The sequence below is a fragment of the Callithrix jacchus genome, chromosome 4 (genome assembly GCF_049354715.1).
Source record: "Callithrix jacchus isolate 240 chromosome 4, calJac240_pri, whole genome shotgun sequence".
Taxonomy (NCBI): domain Eukaryota; kingdom Metazoa; phylum Chordata; class Mammalia; order Primates; family Cebidae; genus Callithrix; species Callithrix jacchus.
The window spans coordinates 19,808,179-19,824,531 of NC_133505.1; the positions used below are offsets into that span (position 1 = coordinate 19,808,179).

Consider the following 16,353-nt stretch of genomic DNA (forward strand, 5'->3'; position numbering starts at 1 on the left):
TTCTAATTAATGTCAATATAATCCTGCGCTACGATTTTTGGTTTTAACATTTAAAAAGCCTCAGAGAGTACTGAGTTAATCTTTTAGACGTAAATTCACATTTCCCCCATCAAATGAGAGGATAAATTTTTTTATTTTGAGTTTGATAAGCAAATGAGTAAAATGCTAATTTCTGAATCTGATTTCTTTCAGAATATACCTGGAACACAAAAACTGGTCGGGGGCAGTTTTCAGGACGTACTTACAATCCTACAGCAAAAAACCTAAATATTGTGAATCGTGCACAGCCCATTCCCTCAGTGCACGGGAGGACAGACTGGGTGGCCAAGTATGGAGGCCACCGGTAGGAGTCTGTGGTGTGAAACCCACAGCATTGCTCCATAGAGTACATCCAAGTTACTTGACCCTGGGAAATGTGTACAAATGTCTATTTCTGCTACTGAGTTCTGTAAGAAATATGCAAAAGTGGGTACTTGGAAGAGCAAAAGTCATTCCTGTTTTATTTCTTTCCATGAAATCCATTTTCTTAGCATCATTGCCCAGTGTTTATATATGAGTAGGATGTTACAAAGTATTGAATAAACTATTTGCCAAAGTATGAAGTATTCAATCTACAATTTAATAAACAGTAAATCCAATAAGAATCCTTAAGAAAAAAGAACTTCCAGAAAATGTTTAGAGCATTTTAGTTTTCATTTGTTGTATGTGACCAAATGATTTATTATTTCATCACTTTGCAGTGATTGGCTCTTTTGTTTTTGCACAGCAGTTGGGCCAACCTCTGCTGCCGGTCAGCTGTGATTCTTACTTGGCTAAGGCTCTGCATTGCCATTCTGTCAATGGCAGAAAGACTGCAGTTATTAGTTTTTCTACTTTGAAGCTATGGGAGCAAGGGTAATTTCAAGACTGAGCAGGACATCTTTTTTTTTTTTTTTTTTTTTTTTGAGGCAGAGTTTCATTCTTGTTGCCCAGGCTGGAGTGCAATGGCATGATCTTGGCTCATTGCAATCTCTACCTCCCGGTTTCAAGTGATCCTCCTGCCTCAGCCTCCCGATTTAGCTGGGACTAGAGGCCTGCACCACCATGATTGGCTAATTTTTGTATTATTAGTAGAGACAGGGTTTCACCATGTTGGCCAGGCTGGTCTTAAACTCCTGACCTCAGAAGATTCACCCGCCTCGGCCTTGCAAAGTGTGGGTATTACAGGTATAGTCACTGTGCCCCGGCTCTTTTTTTAGAAATAAATTTATCTTTAACATCTAAGTTATGCCACCTGATTTTAGTAGATACCTATGTTTTGATCTTGACCAGTACAACTCCCATCAATTCAAGGCAAGTTAGGGTTCTCTTGGCTTGACATCATTAAGAAAGTTCCTGAAACTATGTTTGATGCTGGTTCATTGGACTTTTCAAACCGCTTTGTTTCTGTGTCCCTACCAGGTGCAAAGATGAAGCTTGCCAGCTGGTTACCCCAAGCCAACTCATGCTGCTGACCACTGACTCAGCTCTGACCTTCGCATTTGCTCTAAAGCAAGTGCGTTCAGCTGCTGGGGCAGTGATTTCACATAGCACATATATTATTTTCTTAGTTTATTTCCAAACTGGTATTTTAAATAGACACTTTGAACTTTGCACTACTCTGTTTAAACTTGCCACTTTCAGGACTGGATAGTACTGTATACTCTTTTTAAAGAATAATAATGTTAAACTGCTGAGATTTTTATGTATTCTGTGACTTTGTAACAACTGCTATTGTAATAGGTATCACCTTGTGGGCATTATAAAATAATGACATTTTTGTATAGAAGATTCAGCTGTTCAGATGTAAGATGTCAAAAAATGTTAAAATCTAAAGAGTAATTTATCCTAGTGGTAATGGTTATATGTATTTGTACAGTTATTAATATCTCAAAGCTGTGCAGTCTTTTGTGTTACTGGGAAACTCTGAATAGATATTAAAATAAATATGGTTAACTAGTGTGTTTTCATTATGTTTTTAAACCTTATATTCTGAATGCTATTTGTTGTTGTTGTCTTAATTAGTAGACTTTAAAAAAAGCAGTTTTAGGGCCTGGCACAGTGGCTCATGCCTAGAATCCCAGTACTTTGGGAGGCCAAGGCAGGCAGATCACTTGAGGCCAAGAGTTCAAGACCAGCCTGACCAACATGGTGAAACCCCATCTCTACTAAAAATACACAAAAATTAGCTGGGTGTGGTGACTGGCACCTGTAATCCCAGCTACTCAGGAGGCTGAGGCAGGAGGATTTCTTGAACCCAGGAGGCAGAGGTTGGAGAGAGCCGAGATCATGCCACTGCACTCTAGCCTGGCCACAGAGCAAGACTCCGTCTCAAAAAAAAAAAAGCAGTTTTATGTTTATGAAAATATTAATCAGAAAGTCGAGTTCCCATATGCCCCTTTATCTCACCCTCCCGAATTTTCCCTGTTATCAAAATCTTGCATTCATGTAGATCATTCATTACAACTGATAAGCCAGTATTGATACATTGTTATTAACTAAAGATCACAGTTTATATTAGGGTTCACTCTTTGTGTTGTACACTATGGGTTTTGAAAAAATACGTAAGGACATGTATACACCATTATAGTATCATAAGAATCCTTTCACTCCCTCAAAATCCTGTCCTCTCCCTATTCATCCTTCTCTATCTTGCCCTGAACCGCTGGCCACCGCTGACCTCATTACTGTGCCTCCATAGTTCTTCTTTTTCCAGGATCACCTGGGGTCAGGAGTTAGAAACCAGCCTGGCCAACATGGGGAAACCCCATCTCTACTAATACAAAAACATTAGTTGGGTGTGGTGGCACATGCCTGTAAACCTAGCTACTCGCGAGGCTGATACATACAGGAGAATCACTTGAACCCGGGAGGCGGAAGTTGCAGTGAGCCAAGATCACGCTATTACACTACAGCCTGGGCGACGAGCAAAACTCCGTCTGCAAAAACAAAAAAAAATAAAAGAAACTGCCAAACTATCCTCCAAAGTATCTGTACCATTTTGTATTTCCTGCAGCAGTGAATGAGAGATCCTGCTGCTCCACATCCACACCAGGGTTTGGTGGCATCAGTGTTTTGGATTTTGGTCATTATTTAGGTGTGTAGTGGCATCTCACTGCTATTATATGCACTCTAATGATGTTGAGCACCTTTTCATCTGCATTGCCATCTGTCCGTCTTCTTTGGTGAAGTATCTGTTCAGATCTTTTGCCCACCTTTAAATTGGGTTATTTTCTGACTATTGAGTTTTTTTTTCTTTCTTTCTGAGACAGAGCCTCACTCTGTTGCGAGGTGCCAGGCTGAAGTGCAGTGGTGCGATCTCGTGGTGCAACCTCCACCTCCTGGATTCAAGCAATTCTCCTGCCTCAGCCTCCCGAGTAGCAGGAACTACAGGCACACACCACCATGCCCAGCTAATTTTGTATTTTAGTGGAGACGGGGTGTCACCATGTTGGCCAGGATGGTCTCGATCTCTTGACCTCATGATCCCCCCGCCTCGGCCTCCCAAAGTGCTGGCATTAATCTCAAAGGCCTCAGGTGATCCTCCCAAAGTGCTGGGATTACAGGCATGAAACATCACTCCCAGCTATCAGAGGCATTAAACAAGACAGTTCTATCAGTAGGGGAATGGTAAACTAAATGGGAAACATCAGCACAACTTAAAGCCATTAAAAAGAATTCGATCTCTAATAAAGGGTTGAACCCAGTTGTGCTACAGTTTCATGCCTTTGAGGCACTCTATGTATTGCTCCATCTACCTGAGACATTTGTCCTTGTCTATGAATTCCTCATAGGCAACTGACAAAAGTTCATGCCAGCTGACTCAGTAATCAATTGACAAGACTCAGTTTAACTATTGGTTCCTTTGTGCAGCTTCCCTTGACTCCCTAAACAGAAATGCCCACTCCCCTCCTTGGTGCCCCCACAGTAATATGGATCCACCTTCATTACACTTATTTCTATATTGCCTTTGTTTAGATGTCCGCCTCTTCCACTATACTCCAGAAAGGCAAGCACCACAGCTTGTTCCTTGCACTGCTAGGACCCAGCACAACCCTTAGGACAGTAAATTCTCAGGGATCTTTGCAGAGAAGCGAGGACAAGGGGACTTGGCAAGGGCTATGAAGACCTCCTGCCTCCATCAGTGGGCAGCCTTAGAATTTTCTAGGCTGATGGCTGGGAACCAAATAGTCACAAAGGAACCTACCTGGAACCTAAACTAATTCCCACCTTCAGGGAACCTTGTCATTCAGGATCCAGGTCCTCCTCTAGGACCGAAGGTGGCAAAATGTGTGCCCTTTGGAAACACTCCATGATACATGAAGAAAGGGACAAAGTCACGATTCAAAATCTTAGCTGTGGAAGCCTGGGAGGATGGTGGGTTTAGATGATCTATGGACTTCTGATGCCTCTACCACTGCAATACAAGTGCCCTTAATTGTCCAGTGTCCTATAAAAAAGGATGGAAAACTAGAACACTTTCAAGGGGCTTATGCAAATACATAAAGTGCCTGAATTATACTCTAAACTCAACCATTATCAGTTAGGGTAGATCAGTAGTAAATATCCTTACCTTTTTAAAAAAGGAATGAAAACTAAAGCAAGGGGTACCAGATTGAGTTAATTCCTCATGCTGAAACAAAAATAAAGTGAACCAAAAATATACCAGTATTCAGTTAATGTGTCCAATGTGGAGACCAAACTACTAGGTGATTCAAGCTCTAGGTGGGTCTTCTAATTAACAACAATCAAAAAAAAAAAAACACCAGCTTTTTTTTTTTTTTGCTATGCAGTCCTAATCTTAGAAATCCTCAGTGGCCAGGTATGGTGGCTCATGCTCATTACCCCAGCACTCTGGGAGGCCAAGGAGAGAGGATCGCTTGAGGGAAGGGTTTACCAGTCTGGACAATACAGCAGGACGCTATCTCTATAAAAAAATAAAACAAATAAGCCAGGCATGCTGACATGCGACAGTAGTACCAGCTACTCAGGAGGCTGAGGTGGGACGAGTGAACCCAAGAGTTTGAGGCCACAATGAGGTATGATTGCACCACTACCCTCTAGCCTAAGCAACAGAGAAAGACACTGTCTCCTAAAAAAAAAAAAAAAAAAAATCCTCAGAGATCCTTTTGAAAGAAGCTTCAATGCAATGTACAATCAAGTATCTTTCCTTGGTCCTTAAATTACTCAAAATAGGTAATTCCTAAATATTAACAAAATACTTTCATGTTTCTATATCTTGCTAGCAACATCTCATTCTATGAACTAGACAGCTCTGGCAATGAAGACACCATAGGAAATATTACTTATAGTAAACTATATTTTCACTGATATTTCATTTAACATAATTTCAAAGTCAGTCTATGCTTTAAGACGAGCAAAAGAACAGATATTCTAAATCTCATAAGAGAGTTTTTCACACTGTTCCTCTGAGCAGGGAATGGGGTTTCAGGGTTCTCAATGACAACACCTAACATTTTACCATGGAGATTTACCTGTAGATACAGAAAGAAGCAATAACATCAATATACAAGAATCTATCTCTATGAGGGTCTCAATAAGCTTGCGGTACATACTCACCACCTCTGTAGGGTTGTAATGATAACGACTGATTTTCCACTCCTCTGCCAAATTTGGTGTCTTTTTTTTTTTTTAGGCAAAATGTCAGAAATGCAAAAAATCTGCCCTTATTTCTCTTAATACAATGAAAATAGTGGAAGATTCAGATTTGAATTCTTCATGAGTCCAGCTTGGAGCACAACTTCTACTCATTGTATGCCATCAACATTCGAACTCCAACTTTGGCGACCATCAGCAAACTATTCAAAAGAAGCAGACAGAAAACGTCAGGTAAAGGACAGAACAGGCAACTATGTTTTTAAGGAACTAAACTCTGCAGGTTCGTCACAACTGTGTGGGGGAGGAGGTACTAAGGCAGGAGTGGTCATGGGTAAAATTTCCATCTCTGGAGGAACCAGAGAAAAGAAGGCCAAGGAACAGTATCATTCTGAGGTCTTAAAATAGCACACATGAGCTGGATCCTAACGCAACTCCAATAATTTGAAGAAACGGAGGCAAGAGAGAGCAAGGCCTCCCGCTACACAGAGCTAATTAATGGTAGAACCTAAAGCCTCTCAGTTTACTGCTCTTGATCTAGCTCCACACTGACTCTTTTGCTTCAGGTATAAAACATTATACTGGCAGCATCATGATCATGAACAAAATAGAGGTATGCAATCTTTCTCCAAAATAGGCTTTTTAAAATTCCCCTGCCTTTAAGATGTCTTTATCATACTTAACAATTGAATTTTTTTTTTTGAGATGGAGTCTCACTCTGTTGCCCAGGCTGGAGTGCAGTGGCACGATTTCAGCTCACTGCAACCTCCGCCTCCCTGGTTCAAGTGACTCTCCTTCCTCAGCCTCCTGAGTAGCTGGGATTACAGGCATGCACCACCACACCCAGCTAATTTTTTATTTTTCATAGAGACGGAGGTTTCACCTTGTTGGCCAGTCTGGTCTCGAACTTCTGACTTCAAGTGATTCACCCGCCTTGGCCTCCCAAAGTGCTAGGATTACAGGTGTAAGACACTATGCCTGGCCTACAACTGAATTTTTTTAAAATCACAATTTGGTTTAGGTTTTATAATCAAAATTAGAAAACAGGATTCAATCAAAATTCCCTTTCAGCAAAATTTTCTATAAAAGTCACCTATACATCTAAGAAATATGGGACCCCCCCACACACCCACCTCAAGTCACACAAAAGGCTGCAGTCGTGGCTTTGCATTAAAACTTCGGCCACCATGGGGAGGAGCTAGGATGGACCAGAGAACAAACACGAGAACAAAGCCATTTCCACAGTGAATGGATATACTCATGCCATTTTGACATTAAACCAACTATTGCTTTTAAAGCATTTTCTACTAGCGTATAAATCAAATGTCAGTTGATGCATCGCATCCGATATCCTAAAACAAGTAAAGTTTTGAATGCACAAAGTATCCTGGGCAATATACTGAACTCCACATGGTAAAGAAGAGTAATAGAATGGAAAGTACCTGGCACCTGCGATTAAACCTACAGGCATGACTTTTCCATAGTAGTAGGATCTCAATGCCATAACAGCAGCAAAGGTACCAGATGTAGCGGCTGAAAAAGATACAAAGAAGGAAGAAAACTCATTACATCTTCTACGCAGGGGAATCAAAAGTGGGCCAAGCCCCACTTACCTCTCAAGGCTCACGCCTCATCCTATGCTTATTCCTCCTGCCCCCGGTAGGGGGAGATTACTGGCTGCTCAAATCCTATGGATCCAATTACCAATATTGGTCAAATAGGGCCCTTCAAAGCCTGGGCCCTGTCTGCCCTTCCGGCCTCATCTGTTTCTCACCACTCATCTTCTGCAAAACCCACACTTCAGCCATCAATGTGTTAGTTTTCTCCAAAATGCTGCTGTTTTTCATGCCATGCAGACACTATTTCCCACTGGCTATCTGTCAAAGCACCTACTACATGTCAAGCACTGTATTAGGTACTGGAGAATACAAAGGTAATCAAAACTGTCTTTGCCCTTTTACAATGCTTCAGGTCTGATGCGACAGACTTTAAAGAAACACACAAAGAAAAAGAAAGTACAATTTGTGCTTCAGGTATAATTGATGCTACACAAAAAAGCATAACAGGGGGATCACCCTACTCAGGGAGATCATGCAAGGCTTAGCCAAGGAAGGGAAGATTGGCTGGGATCTGAAATTACAGCAGGAGTCAATGAGCTGAAGGATGGGAAGGACCATTCCAGGGAGAGGGGACAGTATGTATATGCAGAGGCCCCGGAATGAGAGGGAGCACAGCACATTCACCCTAAAAGGCCAGTGTGGCACTGAAGTCAAGATGCAGCTTGTGAGGAGGAGGTGCCTGAAGACCTGGAGCCTTGAAGGCCATACTAGGGATTGGGTTTTCATTGTAAGAGCAATGAGAAGTTATTAAGGAATACTAAGCAGACAGACACATGAACGGAACTGCATTTTTCTTTTTTTGAGACAGAGTCTCACTCTACTGCACAGGCTGGAGTGCAGTGACATGATCTTGGCTCACTACAAACTCTACCTCCTGGGATCAAGCAATTCTCGTCTCAGCCTCCTGAGTAGCTGGGACTACAGGTGCCCGCCACTATACACAGCTAATTTCCGCTCCCCCCCTTTTTTTTTTTTACAAGTTTAATGCAAATAATACTGAGTAAATACATTCCTGAAGTATGGAAATCTTTCCATATTCTGTACATAAATAATAAACAGAAACCAGCATGATTCCCACCACCTTACCCCTATTTTAAAACTTTCCAAGGACTTGGTAGAAGAAGTGTAACTGTCGTAAGTTAAGTATGATGAACTCGCCCCATCCCACCAAACCAGGGCCTTTTGGAAAAGACTAATCAGGATACACAGCTGCCCTAAGGACATACAAAAGCAGACATACCTAGGAAAAGCCAAACATTGTTTGGATCCTGAGACAGCTGGTAAGAACCCAGGCCGGCTAGGCTGCCGAAGAACAGCCCCACAACCAAGGATGGCACTCTGCCTAGAGGGAAGCAAACACAGCTTCATTTTAACATGAGGCACTTACTTCACTAACAGAATCCACCAGACACCCCTCCCTACAAAGAAAGACAGCAAAGAGAACTCTCAGCTCATAACCAAGGTGGAAACAAGCAGGAGGATGTTTCAGGGACTTTTCTATCTTATCAGGGAAGCCAGGGTCTTCCCACCCCATCTTTTTCTTCTCTAATAAGCAGGGCACTTCCATCTAAGGAAAGGAAAGAAGGCCATCTTCCCTCCTTACATGGAACTGTGGCTAGGCCTTCTTTCTAGTCAGGCCTGATCAACCATGATCAGGCAGGTTATACAGGCAGGACCTCCAGCAAATCACAAAAGGAGAGGGGGAAACAGTCAGTCAGTTAAAAAAAAATTAAAAATCTTGAGAATAAGAATTCTGGGGCAGGGGTTGGGGTGGGAATGTAGGCAAGGACAAGGGGGCAGAAACAAGCACAGCCACTGACACACCCCTGCCTGGCCTAACAAGGAGACTTCAAAGCACAAGTCTGTGAAGACCAGAGGTTTCCTCCTACTTGAGGCCAGAGATGGCACTTGGGGGCCATGGTTGATGCATGGCAATCAACAGTAACAATCTACAATCACCCCTGTCTGTCTTTAGATAAAGAGGCAAAAACAAGGAATTCTACAAGAAGGCTGGCTTGGCTTTGCCAGACAACCAAAAGGCAAGTATAGGAGCTGCAAGACTGACAAGGAAGCCTGCACTCCAGCTTGGGGACCTACAGCAAACCTGACTCAAAGGAGATGGCTCCTCAGACAAGTGCCTGTTTGCAACAACAACAAAAAAGCAAAAAAAAGGATGTGGCTCTTCAGGGAGCCTGAGCACTCAGTTTTCACTCTAACAACGTGAAGATGTTAAGAGGCTAACGACAAAAGCATACCTGTTTTTACATAGCCAAAGATCCCGCCGGAAGCAACCAGTGCTGTGTAGCCATAGCCCAACCAAAGCAAAGGCACTCTGAAAACACCAGGGGGAGAAGTCAGTGCCAACCAGGCTTTGGAAACAAACCATACTGTCATAGGATGCAACTACAAGGTAATCATTCCTGCCAGGTGGGGTGGCTCATGCCTGTAATCCCAGCACTTTGGGAAGCCGAGGCAGGTGGATCATGAGGTCAGGAGATAGATCATCCCGGCCAACATGGTGAAACCCCATCTCTACTAAAAATACAAAAATTAGTCGGGCATGGTGGTGCACACCAGTCCCAGCTACTCAGGAGGATGAGGCAGGAGAATCCCTTGAACCTGGGAGGTGGAGGTTGCAGTGAGCTGAGATTGTGCCCCTGCACTCCAGTGTGATAACAGAGCGAGACTCCATCTCATAAAAAAAAAAAAAAAAGAAAAGGTAATCATTCCTGACATGTCTTATCACTGAAAATAAGGCCCACAGAGGTTGAATGACTTTCTGAAAGTCACACAACTCAGCAAAACCAGAGCTGGGACTCAAATCCAAGTCTCTGGCACACAGGTCCGTCCAGTGATCCTCCCACCCCCCCATGCTGTCCAGGCAGTCTACCTTTAGGGTTTTCAGCTGAGGAAAGGAACTCTGGTTTCCAGAAGCTCCTGGCTACTCCATTGCCATTTATTGTCCATTCACATTGGGGTGAAGCCCTTCTCCATTCTTCTCTTCTCTGTCCAGACAGGAGAGTACCCTAGGCCTGCACCTGCAGGAAACAGGCTGGATCAGAGGCGGTTAAAAGCACAGCTCTCCAGCAGTCAGAAAGAAGTGTGTCCAACCTGCAAGCTACGCAACCTAAGTCTCAGCATCCTTCACTGTACCATGGGGATAACACTGCTACCAATTTCCTGGGGCTGTTGTGAGCATTCCGGGTGGGGGGGTCACAGGTAAAGGTGCTTAGCACATAGTAAACGCTGAACAGATGCCGACCATTGTCATCAAAACCTCAATTCTAATCACAGCAAACTGAGCAGGACCCACTGACCAGCTCTACAATCAGGTAACGTGTTAGCCATTTCATCAGCTAACCATACCACCACTAAATCGGAAAGCAAGTACTCCCGTGCCCTTAATCCAACTATTTTAAGGTCTCTTTTTGGGGGAGGTAGGGGTGTTGCTTTTCGTCCCTGCCAAAACACCCAATTTCAATATTCAACTTTTTTAGAAACTTCTGCATCCAACTCACAGGTTTTTTTTTGGGGGGGGGGGGGAAGGGATGGAGTCTCACTCTGTCGCCCAGGCTTGAGCGCAGTGACACGGTCTCGGCTCACTGCAACCATCGCTACCCTGGTTCAAGCGATTCTCCTGCCTCAGCCTCCCGAGTAGCTGGGATTAGAGGAATGCGCCACCACACCCGGCTAATTTTTGTATATTATTACAGACGGGGTTTCACCATCTAGGCTGGTTCACCTCGTTACACCCGCCTCGGCCTCCCAAAGTGCTGGGATTACAGGTGTGAGCCACAGCGCCCGGCCCCTACTCACAGTTACAGTTAGGAGGACGGATAAAATATGGGGTGGATAAGGGGAGGATGAAATATAAGGAAACCCTAGTCATATTCACATCTGACACTGCACCCTTGGAAAATCAGCTTTTATTTTCTTACAGAAAACTATCTTGTATCTAGTGAGCCTAACGAGATGGAAAGCAATACACACCCCGTTTATTTTGTTTAAAGAATCAGGCCGGGCAAGACAGAAGTGGGAGTCTGGTTTGAGCTCTGGAGGCAGAGGCTGCAATGAGACATATTCTGCGCTCCAGCCTGGGCGACAGAGCGAGACCCTCCCTCAAAAAAAATTTAATTTCCATAAAACGAGGAAGGGCAGGGGGCTTGGGATCTTGCCCACAGTTCTTAACTGGAGGCCGCGATGAGTTAGCGAGGCTTTTAAAGAGATGGAGCAACAAAACCTCCAGGAAACGAGGCAACATTATGCTACACGGGTGGGCCTTTGCCTCAGGAGCTCAGGGGCTCCGCGTGTCCACCACCACTTTTAAGACAAGCAGAAAATACTCAACGAGAAAAGCACCGACCGCACCGACTAAAGGCCCGGCTGAATCGGGGGAACGAAAAGCAGACGGCCGTGAAACTCTTAAATAATCCCTAAAAGCTAAAAGAGGCAGAAAATAATAAGACTATCCCCCAAGGGTCCGCACCGATCTTCCGAAGGCACTCACGGTCCACACGAGCACAGAAGCCGCGGGGCAAGACAGCCAGGTCTCGCCGGAAACGCGGCAGCGTTCTTTCTGCCTCCCGGGGGCGCGACAGGGCGGAGAGAGGGGCAGGGCGTTGTGTACCGTTGTGTTCCCTGCCTGTCCCTCTCCCGGTACACTGCGTTGTGTACCGTGTGCGCAGTGTACCGGGAGAGGGACAGGCAGGGAATAGGGATGGCGGCAGCGGAGCTAGAGCTAGAGCAGCAGAGCGACAGCAGCAAGCGCCTTGCATCCTGGGGGCAGGGAGTCGGACGGGGCGTGGCGGCGCTCCAGGAAGTCACGGGAACTGGTCGGGGAATCTCTGCTTCCGCTGTCCCCAGGCTCAGCGCCTGCAGGGCCGACCAGCACCAGTCCCAGGTTCTATCCTGAGTGGCCAAAAGCCAGAAACACGGAGTTGGAATTGGGTCTTGCACAAGCTGGACCACGTGAGCTGCGCCAGGCCGGAGGTGGAGGCCACCGCTGCGGGAGGAGGGCTTGTGAGGCTGGATTCTGAAGAACCCCATTAATAGAGGGACAAGTTACCGAGTATAAACCAGATACGAGCCATCAGGAATGATTGTCACTCTAGCCCGATCTCGTTTGTTTACACCAAAAAGGACCTGCCTTCTACCTGCAAGAGAACATGGCGGCTGCAGAATAATGTGGCTCATTGCCAAATATCCGATTGTTTTAGGGAGTGAGGCTACTTGAGAAACATCTTAAAGGAGGAGAGAGAGCAAGTTAAATCTGATCTCCACCCAGCTCTGTGGAACCCAAATGTCCACAGCGTGACGTTATCTCCATTCCCACCTCCGAGCCGCTCCTCTTCTGTTTCCTGCACCACCATTCGCTCGGTTGGTCTACACTAATATTTGCTGTCATCGTTGACTTCTCCTCTCCTTCATCCCATGCAAGTATCAACATAGACAAATCTGATCAATAGAATCGGCTGGGCGCAGTGGCTCAAGCCTGTAATCCCAGCACTTTGGGAGGCCGAGGCGGGTGGATCACGAGGTCAAGAGATCGAGACCATCCTGGTCAACAAGGTGAAACCCCGTCTCTACTAAAAATACAAAAATTAGCTGGGCATGGTGGTGCGCGCCTGTAGTCGCAGCTACTCGGGAGGCTGAGGCAGAAGAATTGCTTGAACCCAGAAGGCGGAGGCTGCGGAGAGCCGAGATCGTGCCATTGCACTCCAGTCTGGGTAACAACAGCGAAACTCCGACTCAAGAAAAAAAAAAAAAAAAAAAAGAATCATCAGTGAATAAAGCAAATTGTAGCGCATATTCTTAAGGAAAAACTTAAAACTTGCAGCAGCACCTACCTTCCAGATAGCAAAATTGAAGCCCGTGTTTATCATAGTTGATTCTAACCAGCCAAAGCCGATAATCACCAAGAACCTGCGGCAACTGAGTATGCCAGACCTTCACTTTAATTGAAGACTTTCCTGAACAATTAATAGGGAGACTCGTCTTAACCGGCAGGGAATGGCTTTAAGGACTCATTCTTCCCTATGCAGGGGCAAGGTCAAACCTTAATTAGGATCATCCACGATGATCCTCTCGTCCTTCCCCCACCTTATACATGAAGAGACTGAACCTCTGAGAATTAAATTACCTACATTCCTGGTCAGGGGTAGAGCTATTATTTAAAGTAAGGTCTAAGTCAAAGCCCACGTCCTTAACTCTACAATATGCTGCCTCTTGTAGTGTCGTTCCTCAACCAGAACACATACCTCTTCTGTGTAGGTACAGAGGGCAAGCACCCAGCACAACCCTTGTGACAGTAAATATTCCAGGATCTTTTCAGAGAAGCGGGGACAAGGGGAGTTGGCAAGAGCTATGAAGACCTCATGCCTCCCATCAGTGGGCAGCCTTAGAATTTTCCAGGCTGATTGCTGGGGACCAAATAGTCACACAGGCATCAACTTGACACCTAAATTCCCACATTCAGGAGGAGCCAGGTCCTCCTCTAGGACTGAAGGTGGCAAAATGTGTGCCCTTTGGAAAACATTCCATGACACGTGAAAAAATGGCCAACATCATGATTCAAAATCTTAGCTATAGAAGCCTGAGAAGATAATGGGTTTGGATGGTCTATGGCCTTCTGATGCCTCTACCACTGCAACACAAGTGCCCTTAATTGTCCGGTGTCCTATAAAAAAGGATAGAAAACTAGGACCAATTTCAAGGGGCTTATGCTAATACATACAATGCCTGAATCATACTGTAAACCAATGCCAGTTAGGGTAGAGCTCAGTAGCTAGTATCCTTTCCTTTTAAAGAGGGAATGAAAACTAAAGCAAGGGTACCAGATTAATTCTTCATGCTGAAACAGGAATAAAGTAAACTAGAAATGTGCCAGTATCCAGTTAATGTATCCAATGTAGAGAACAAATTAGGTGATTCAAGCTCTAGATGAGTCTTCTAGTTTCACATATAAGTATGAAGTAATTAACAACAACAACAAAAATACCTTTTTTTTTTTCTCTACACAATCCTAATCTTAGAAATCCTCAGTGGCCAGGTACAATAGCTCATGCTTATTACTCCACCACTTTGGGAGGCCAGGAGAGAGGATCACTTGAGACCAGGAATTTGAGACCAGCCTGGGCAACATAGCAAGATCCCATCTCTACAAAAAAATGAAATAAATTAGCAGGGTGTGGTGATACGCACCAGCTGTACCAGCTACTCAGGCGGCTGAGGTAAGATGATTGAGCCCAAGAGTTTGAGGCTACAGTGAGATGTGATTGCACCACTGCCCTCTGGCCTTGGTGACAAAGACCCTGTCTCTTGAAAAACAAAGAAAATCCTCAGAGATCATTTTTGAAACAAGCATCAATGCAATGTACAATCAAATAACTTTCCTTGGTCCTTAAAGTACTCAAAATCAGTTTCTAAATAGCAACAAAATACTTACATGTGTCTCTATTTTGCTGCTATCAACATCTCATTCTATGAACTAGACATAGAACTCTAGCAATGAAGACATCATAGGAAATATTATTTATAGTAAACTTTATTTTCATTGGTATTTAATTTAACATAATTTCAACATCAGTCTGTGCTTTAAGATGAGCAAAAGAACAGATACTGTAAATCTCATAAGGTATTTTTTCACACTGTTCCTCTGAGCAGGGAATGGGGTTTCAGGGCCCTCAAAGTTGACACCTGACATTTTACCCTTGAGATTTACCTATAGATACAGAAAAAAGAGATAACATCAATATCCAAGAATCGATCTCTATGAGGGTCTTATGAAGCTCTTCTGTAACATACTTGCCACCCCTGTAGGACTGTAATCATAACGACTGACTTTCCACTTCTCTGCTACATTTGGTGGCTTTTTTTTTTTTAGGTAAAATGTCAGGTGCAAAAAATGCTGCCTTTATTTCTCTTCATACATTGAAAATAGTATAATATGCCAGATTTTTAATTCTTCATGAGTCCAAGCTGGAACATGACTTCTGCTAATGGGGTCTGCTGAACATACTAAGTCCAACTTTGGCAACCATCAGCAAACTGTTTAAAAGAAACACAGATAGAAAACTGTCAGGTAAAGGACAGAACAGGCAACTGTTTTTAAGGAACTACACTCCAGGTTCCTCACAACTGCATAGGGGAGGAGGTACAAAGGCAAGAGCTGGTCAGAGGTAAAATTTCCATCTTTGCAGGAACCAGAGAAAAAGCATGCCAAGGGACAGTCTCACACTGAGGTCTTAAAATAGCACACACGAGCTGGATCCTAATGCAACTGCCAACAACTTAAAGAGATGAAGTGGAGTCAAGAGAGAGCAAGACTTCCCCACCACACAAAGCTAATTAATGGTAGAATCTCCAGCTTTTCAATTTACTGCTCTAGACCTTGATCCACACTGACTCTTTTGCTTCAGGTATATAACATTATACTGGCAGCATCACAACTACAATTAGAGCATGCAATTTTTTTCCAAAACAGATTTTTTTTTTTTTTTTGGAACGGAGTTTCGCTCTTGTTGCCCAGTCTGGAGTGCAATAACATGATCTCGGCTCACCACAATCTCCATATCCAAGGTTCAAGCGATTCTCCTGTCTCCGTCTCCCGAGTAGTTGAGATTACAGGCATGTGCCACCATGTCCAGCTAATTTTGTATCTTACCTCAGGCGATCCACCTGCCTCAGCCTCCCAAAGTGCTGAGATTACTGGTGTGAGCCACCATGCCTGGCCCAAAACAGATTTTTAAAAATTCCCCCACCTTCAGGATGTCTTTGGATACTTAACAACTAAATTTTTCTTTTCTTTTTTGAGTCACAGTCTCACTCACTCTGTTGCCCAGGCTGGAGTGCAGCAGCACAATATTGGCTCACTGCAACCTCCACCTCCCAGGTTGAAGTGATTCTCCTGCTTCAGCCTCCGGAGTAGCTAGGATTGCAGGTGTGTGCCACCACGCCTGGTTAACTTTTATATTTTTCATAGAGATGGGGTTTCACGATGTTGGCCAGACTGGTTTTGAACTCCTGATTTCAAGTGATCCACCCACTCTAGACTCCCAAAGTGCTGGGGTTACAGGGATGAGCCATCACAGCTGGTCTATAA

General features: G+C 44.2%; 2 protein-coding genes across 18 annotated transcripts in view; one reads left to right on the forward strand and one right to left on the reverse strand.

The window, feature by feature from the left end:
• Positions 1-1,980, forward strand: part of MAK (male germ cell associated kinase) — a 63,851-nt gene extending 61,871 nt beyond the window's left edge. For 12 of the 15 annotated variants that reach the window (XM_035294941.3, XM_035294944.3, XM_078368378.1 and 9 more), the window contains 2 exons: positions 193-343; positions 1,441-1,980. In XM_035294941.3, the coding sequence (XP_035150832.1) occupies positions 193-343; positions 1,441-1,672 (383 nt within the window). In that variant the 3' untranslated portion in view covers positions 1,673-1,980. The remainder of the gene's footprint in view (positions 1-192; positions 344-1,440) is intronic. The other 3 variants (XM_078368385.1, XM_078368386.1, XM_035294950.3) reach the window with 2 other exon arrangements.
• Positions 1,981-5,320: 3,340 nt separating this feature from the next.
• LOC100387087 (uncharacterized) lies at positions 5,321-12,314 on the reverse strand. Of its 3 annotated transcripts, XR_008480488.2 has the most exons (8): positions 11,947-12,314; positions 11,740-11,857; positions 9,509-9,585; positions 8,494-8,595; positions 7,077-7,167; positions 6,768-6,832; positions 5,599-5,837; positions 5,321-5,513 (listed from the first exon to the last, which is right to left on the reverse strand). XR_008480488.2 is itself a non-coding variant. In XM_054253705.2 (7 exons), the coding sequence occupies exons 1-7, from the start codon at positions 12,297-12,299 to the stop codon at positions 5,783-5,785; spliced, it is 861 nt and encodes a 286-aa protein (XP_054109680.1). In that variant the 5' UTR covers positions 12,300-12,314; the 3' UTR covers positions 5,321-5,782. The 3 variants fall into 3 exon arrangements, 1 of the variants encoding a protein (XP_054109680.1); XR_013533761.1 differs by lacking the exon at positions 6,768-6,832; XM_054253705.2 differs by having other exon boundaries at positions 5,321-5,837.
• Between the last annotated feature and the right edge of the window lie 4,039 nt (positions 12,315-16,353).

Bases quoted from the DNA above. Each gene is read 5' to 3' on its own strand.
- LOC100387087 (XM_054253705.2), bottom strand. From the start codon at position 12,299: ATGGGGTTCTTCAGAATCCAGCCTCACAAGCCCTCCTCCCGCAGCGGT. The intron at 8,596-9,508 runs GTATGCTTTTGT...GCTTCCCTCTAG, and splicing joins CTTTGGCTATGTAAAAACAG to GCAGAGTGCCATCCTTGGTT. The intron at 7,168-8,493 runs GTATGTCTGCTT...TATCTTTTTCAG, and splicing joins CAATGTTTGGCTTTTCCTAG to CCGCTACATCTGGTACCTTT.